The sequence below is a fragment of the Olea europaea genome, chromosome 4 (genome assembly GCF_002742605.1).
Source record: "Olea europaea var. sylvestris chromosome 4, O_europaea_v1, whole genome shotgun sequence".
NCBI classification, from domain to species: Eukaryota; Viridiplantae; Streptophyta; class Magnoliopsida; order Lamiales; family Oleaceae; genus Olea; species Olea europaea.
Window position 1 is genome coordinate 20,534,066 of NC_036240.1, and position 6,902 is coordinate 20,540,967.

The 6,902-nt window shown below is 33.0% G+C and overlaps 1 protein-coding gene across 1 annotated transcript; it reads right to left on the minus strand.

Moving 5' to 3' along the window:
- Window positions 1-3,869: 3,869 nt before the first annotated feature.
- On the minus strand, window positions 3,870-5,768 carry LOC111393982 (UDP-glucuronate 4-epimerase 3-like). The gene has a single exon (XM_023019777.1). The coding sequence runs from the start codon at window positions 5,518-5,520 to the stop codon at window positions 4,192-4,194; it is 1,329 nt and encodes a 442-aa protein (XP_022875545.1). The 5' UTR covers window positions 5,521-5,768; the 3' UTR covers window positions 3,870-4,191.
- Between the last annotated feature and the right edge of the window lie 1,134 nt (window positions 5,769-6,902).

Genomic DNA, 6,902 nt, shown 5'->3' on the forward strand with positions numbered 1-6,902 from the left:
TATTTTTTCTATAGGCCAAATTCTGGAGTTTTCCTTCTCAAATACATTGAATGCTTCGTTTTCGGATATCCATTAGAAGTAGTTTCACCAGAGAAGATACGTTTATACAGACGAAAGATTGTCACGGATATCTGTCACAATGAATATTTTTTACGTCCATGTTTGTCCTAATCATAACAAATTATGAAAATTCAGTAAAATTATTAAAATACAGTAAGATTCGTTTATCAAAATTCAATCTATAATCTTGTATTCATAGTTTCAAAATTATTTATTTTAAATATATCTATACATTGGAATAAATGTAGGTTCTTCAGTGGCAAATATGAGACACTACTTAACACGAGAGATTTCAAAGTATCGCAATCACATTTTGTTCTGGACATGATGATTTATTATTCTAGACACTAAAAACAAGATATATCAGTTCAACGGTGCAAACTCCAATATTCACGAAAGGGCCAACGCATTAGAAGTAATTCATTTTTTGTAAGAAAAACGTCATGAAGGAATGTGTGATGTTGCAATTGTAAGTAAGAACTCTTTTAATTGCTATGGCTGTAACTCTGTTTTCTTTTATGCAGTTGTCTTTTTATAGATGCTACTTCTATATTTATTTTAATATCTATAAATATTGTTCCCCACTTTAGATGATGAAAAATTACAAACTGAGTCAGATTCTGGTAAACTCTGGGTCTTATTTGATGGGTTTGCTCCAATTGGCAAAAAAATTGCTACAGAAGATGATATTATTCGTGAAAACACTCCAACAAAATTTTATTGGTAATTATTCTTCCTGGTTTAATTTTATCATTTTCTTTTACGATAGGGCTATTGTTCATATTGCAAATGTTACCGAGTTTATGCTAATCACTAATGGTTTACTAAATTGAATCAACATGATGAAGTTGTTCTGCTTTGTTTACTTTGCCCTATCAATCAGGCTTACAAAATAATATTGGAATAATCATTTTTAGTGAAAATGAATTTTTCAATCACACGCCATTCGGTTATATAGAATTCACAAAAGTACATTAAAATAAGAGACTTGAAGCTGTTTGCTTTTGAGCCAATAGTTTGACTGGCGTGCGTTTTACATGCATTTTCTTATTTTTAAATTATATTCTTAATTCACACACATCTTAGTGACTAATCTTAGTGACTGTCTTTCATTTTTATTAGCATTAGTGATGGCAAAGTCTAAATTGTACATAGCGAACTTTCCATGTCACTTCTGAAAAATAATAAATGATATTTAATGAATTGTGGTGCTGAAGTATTTGTTTGGCACTCAATGCTCCCATTTATTATCAGGTCTGATGATACACAACTATCCCTGCAGACGCGTTTATATGAATTTTTTGGGATACATTGTGGTTTATGTTTACTGAAATAGCGATGCTGTTTTGATTGAAATTCTTCGAAGTGATCATCGATATTATTTAAACATTTTTTTTGCATGTATTTAATGTTAGTAATCCTTGTAGCAGACTTGTGGATACAAACTGTGTATTGGGCCATGTACTACAAGATGGGCGGTAAATTAATTTTTTCTTAATTTGTTTATTAAAGTCTTTCACAGTACTGGTACCGTAAATAATTTGGGTTTGATACTTCCAAGTGCTCTGTTATTTCATCATTTTCTCGTCCTTATTAATATTGAATTTGTGCCTTGAACAATAAATAATTCAATAAGGTGAAATGTTTCCACAAACCGCAAGACAGAATCTCTCTCCTTCTTCCCTTCAAATTTTCGCCAGAATTGGGGCAATTGAGGAGGTTCGGATTCAGCTTCATGAGAGATTCAGTTTTGAGAAATATAATACCTATGCTGAGGCAGCTACAGTCATTTCAATGCAAAATTCATATTAAGATTAGTCTTCAGGTGCACCTGAAACTATCGCTTGGCATTTCATTGTAGCATGTTCACTATGTTTAAATAAAATCACGTGTTTTCTTTCATGTTAATCTTAATTGAATATTATCCTTATACAATTTCACTAATCATTATGCCAATTTCTATAAGATTTATGGGAAAGTTTAATAAACTTTAAGAATAATTTAACTTCCCGTTAATATTCGATGCTAACATTACCTAGAAAATACCATAGCCCGTGCATTGCACGGGCAATAAACTAGTAATATTAACAAATAACAAGATATTTCATAGAATATCACACTTGTATAGTGTGTTTGAGCCGCGTTATTTTGAAAATCATGTATTTAAAAATGCTAAATTGATGAAGAATGTGTAGTTCAAAAATTTTTTTAAAAAAATAAATTTACGTGTAATATAATTTTATTGAAAAATGTAATTGAAATTATGTCAAATTACTATTTAAAAATATATTTTTTTTGGGGAAAAAAAAAAGTGACTCAATCAGCGCCAAAATGTAATTAATAATTATTACCATCTTGCTATTTGCTAACAATATTCAATGTAGTGATATGTCAAAATTCTAGTGAGGAACAACCAAAAGGACCAGATTTTAACTCGTTTGGTACGATGAACCCGAATGAACAGAGCCGACAACAAGACTTTTCTAACCAGCCAAAATGTTTGCAACATTGGTAAGAATGGCATATACTAATACTTCAAGAAAGAGAACAAAAAGGATAAAAACATCATCAAGATCTTAAGAAAAGCTTTAACTAACGTAGGAGAATACGAACGAGAAGATTATTATAATAATAGCCAAGATATATAAAATCTGAATACATGCCAACATAACCAACAACTACAAGCCTCGATATCCAATCCAACAACTCAATATGAAATTTCATCATCAATCTACAATTCGCATTCAAGTTCAGATCAAGTAATAGAAAATGGGTTCGATTCGGGGCGGAGTATGCATAAATAGTCGAATGTAACATTCTGTGTAAAATATCGATGCATAGATTCTCAAATGGAAATATCAAATCTGTAAACACGGCCACCACTAAGCATTCAATAATCAATACCACGGCTCTGGAACCCTTAAAAGCAAGTGAAGAAAAAAGCACTTTTTCGCGATCAGAGATTGTAATTTATAAATTTGTTTAAACACAAACAAGAAATAAGCTCATGTTTAGCTAAAAAAATTAATAAAAATATAAGTCAAAGTCAACAAATAATTTTAATCACATGATGGGACCCAAAACTTTTAACAAATTTTCAAGCAGACATTTCATCAATTTTTATCAAAATCTACTAAAACTCGGATTTTTAGCAAAACAAAATTGGGGCTAAGTTTCATTCTGAACGCTAAAAAGTAGCCCTTTTCATCATATGCAAAGCCTATCAATATAAATAACATGAGGGATCATTTTATCTGCTATATTAGTGAAATATCGAGACAATTTCTTTTCATGGCGACTTATATAATGAAACTGCATATAAGATAATAAAACAGAAACATTCTTAAGTAACTGTACTTCAGAAATTTTTAGACGTCATATATTCAAAACAAGAAGACTACATAGTGATATCCAAGACGCCAGTTGTTCATGGCATATGCCATTGCACAACAATGTTAAGCAGGTGTTCTAGTATGTTTTAAGAAACAAACAGATATAATTAACCTTTAAAAGTTCGCCACATATCAGAAAAGATGAACAATAAGTAAACCACGAAATGCATAAAAATAAAGAGATATATAGGAATTGAGGTGCCAATAAGAAAAAAGAACACCAGTCCTTCTATATAGGCAGAAACAGAGAGGAATAAATACAAAACTCGGGCAGTTACATACCACAAAACATTCAAAAAATTGACAAAATTATACCCATAATAGTACATATGAAACACTAAAGTAAAAAGTTCGAAAAAAATTTAAACATCAGTTTAATTAAGGAGAAAAAATGAGCTACTCGACTTCAAATATTATGGATGAAGTAACATGCATACTCTTTTATTAAACCAGAATAAATATAGCGAAGCTAACCAAATGAGCACGTCCTTTAAAAACATTAAAGTAAAATGTCTACCTACAGATAGAATAGCTCAACAATAATGTGGAAAATAAATGAAAAGACTCTGTCCATAAACATCAAAGAGTGCCTAGCAAAATGCATGGCCAAACCACTCTCCCAATTCCAAAAGATACAGAAGGGAACGAATACTCAAATTGGCATTTATTCACAACGTAAGCAAATAGACCACCGAAAATGAAGTAGGATATATATATTTTTTCATTTTTTTTCCCAAATTCACCAGGCACTCTTTTTCTTTGAACCATAGTAACGGAGATACCATTTCACAAACTTTTTCAAACCCGTTTCCAAGTCAGTTGTTGGTTTGTACCCAAGCTCCTTTCTTGCCAAACTTATGTTTGCATGTGTGAACAAAACGTCCCCATTCCTCGGCATTGCCAACAACTTTTTCTTCGCCTTCACCTTCAACAACTTCTCCAAGATAGCCACGAGATCTGCCACTGGCACAGGATTTGTGTTCCCCAAATTATATATCCTAAACTGCGCCGCACCTTTCTTCTTCCCACCGTTCCCAGTACTCTTCTTCGCGGTATCCAATGCTGCTAAACAACCCTTCACAACATCATCTACGTAGGTAAAATCACGCGCCACAGTTGCATGATCAGCCCCTTCAAATATCTTAATCTCTTTCCCTTTTAATATATCCTTGGTAAAGAAAAAGTAAGCCATATCTGGCCTTCCCCACGGCCCATAAACTGTGAAAAACCGCAGCCCGGTAATTGAAAGTCCGTAAATATGATTATACGTATGTGCTATTTCTTCACCAGCCTTTTTAGTGGCTGCATATAAACTAGCAGGCCGGTCTGTTCTATCTTTTTCTGAAAAGGGAACCTTAGAATTAAGCCCGTAAACAGAGCTGCTCGATGCCCATACTATACTAGGTTGTAAGGTTGCATTTTTACATGCTTCAAGTAAGCTAACAAAACCATTAACATTACTGTGAATGTAAGAATTTGGGTTCTGCATTGCATACCGTACTCCGGCCTGGGCTGCTAAATGCATCACATGAGTAAAATGCACAGTCTCGAAGAGCTTCCTAAGCAAAACTGCGTCGTTTATATCAGCCTCAATCACATACACGCCGGCACGATCCAGGAGGGATTTACGGGCCTTTTTCAGCCCAGGGTCATAGTAACTGTTGAAATTATCAAGCCCAACAACGCCATCTCCACGACGCTTGAGCGAAAGAGAGACATGGGTTCCAACAAACCCAGCAGCACCAGTAACAAGTACCGAAAAGCCCGTCTTGGATCGTGGTCGGGCCGAGTTCCGGGCCTTCAGTTCCCAGTTCGAGTCCAAGTGCATCCGCCTCGTATAACTGCTGGTATGAAGGCTACGGCGTTTGGCGGCGGCGCCGCCATCCGGAGGGGAGAAACAGAAGAAAAGCAGGATGAAAATAACAGAAAGGAAAGACCAAAAAGCAAGCCTGGGGTGGCAGCGCAGGCGGTGAAAACTATACGCTGAAAACTTATCGGGCTTGAATTTCCCAGTGGATGAAGGGATGATCGGGTCTAAATGAGACAATATGGGCTTCAACTGGGTCATTGAAATTCACTGATACTATTTTCTTACTGCAAATTGGACTGTAAAAGATTAGGGTTTGAAGTGTAAATGCAGTTGGAATTTCCCTTTTCTACAAGAAACAGATTTTTCACGCACTGATTGTCTACAATTTTCAGAATTGAAGAAGAAAAGGGAAATCAGAAACGAGTATTGTAGGTGGGGCCGGGCGTGGGGAGCGGTGGTGAGTGGTGGAGGTCGGGCCTGGAGTTTGGTGAGAATGTAAAAGGTATTTACATTAACCAAAAGTTCTACAGACCACAAAAAAAGGAATATTTTAGAAGAAAAAATCATATATGGTAAAGAAATTAGATTTTTTGTGGGGATCAATAAAATTTAGCAGCGAAAGATTTTGATTTTTCTCCTCTATTTTTCATGTTATGTTGTATTTTCATTTTTTTCTTGATTATATGAGTAATGATTTATACTTGGTTGTTCAAGCATTAATTAAAATAAGACAAATTTTTCTAATGTTTTACTTCTCTCTGAAATTACTTCTTTTTCTAAAAGCCATCTTTTCAAGTTTTCATTTGAATTCAAACTTAAAAATTCTCGTCTTCTTTTTATGTAAAAGAGATTAATGTGAGTTTCTTTTATAGTTGACGTAATACATCGAGATTTTTAGCATTGTCCATTTGATTATTTTATTCATTTATTTCACTATATTAAGTGAAGGAAAAAAGGAAAAAGTGTTATTGATTTACCCCGTATAATAAATTTTCAATTTTTATTTCATTTTGGAGTCCAATAATCAAAAGAGTAGTAGTCTTACTTCTACGTTAATGGTGACATAAATCAAGGGATTTGATTTGGATTTGTTCATTTATGTAGCATTCATTTCAAAGCATTATAATCATGAAATTAGCTTTAAATTCCATGAAAGCGATTCAAGTCATTCTTTAAAAAAGTTTCACATTTTTAGACTTTTATAGAAATTAATTAGCTTTTGATGGTAATGTATTCTGGTAAAATTGATTGATATCGTTAATTGTAAAGAATAATATATTTAAGGATTCTTTCTTAATTATTAATCACTATTGGATAGAATAATAGATGAGATTTTAATTTAATTTAATTTAATTTTTTACTTTTATCATTGTCTAATATTATTAAATCTGAACTGGAACAAAAAATTTTGATGCTAATAACATTACAATTATCGTCTTCTTGGATGCAAACTTTCCATCAAAAATGGTAAAAAATGAAATGAAATGTAATGTTTTTTTTAAAGTAGCCTATAACTTTTACTTATGGTGAATTATAATTAACTTTTTAGAGATAAGGCATCCAACAATTCATGCTAGAATCTTGCACAATTCAAGTCGATAAAAACAAACAAGCCAAAAGGAAAAGCTAGTGTAGATGCA

Bases quoted from the DNA above. Each gene is read 5' to 3' on its own strand.
- LOC111393982 (XM_023019777.1), bottom strand. From the start codon at position 5,520: ATGACCCAGTTGAAGCCCATATTGTCTCATTTAGACCCGATCATCCCT.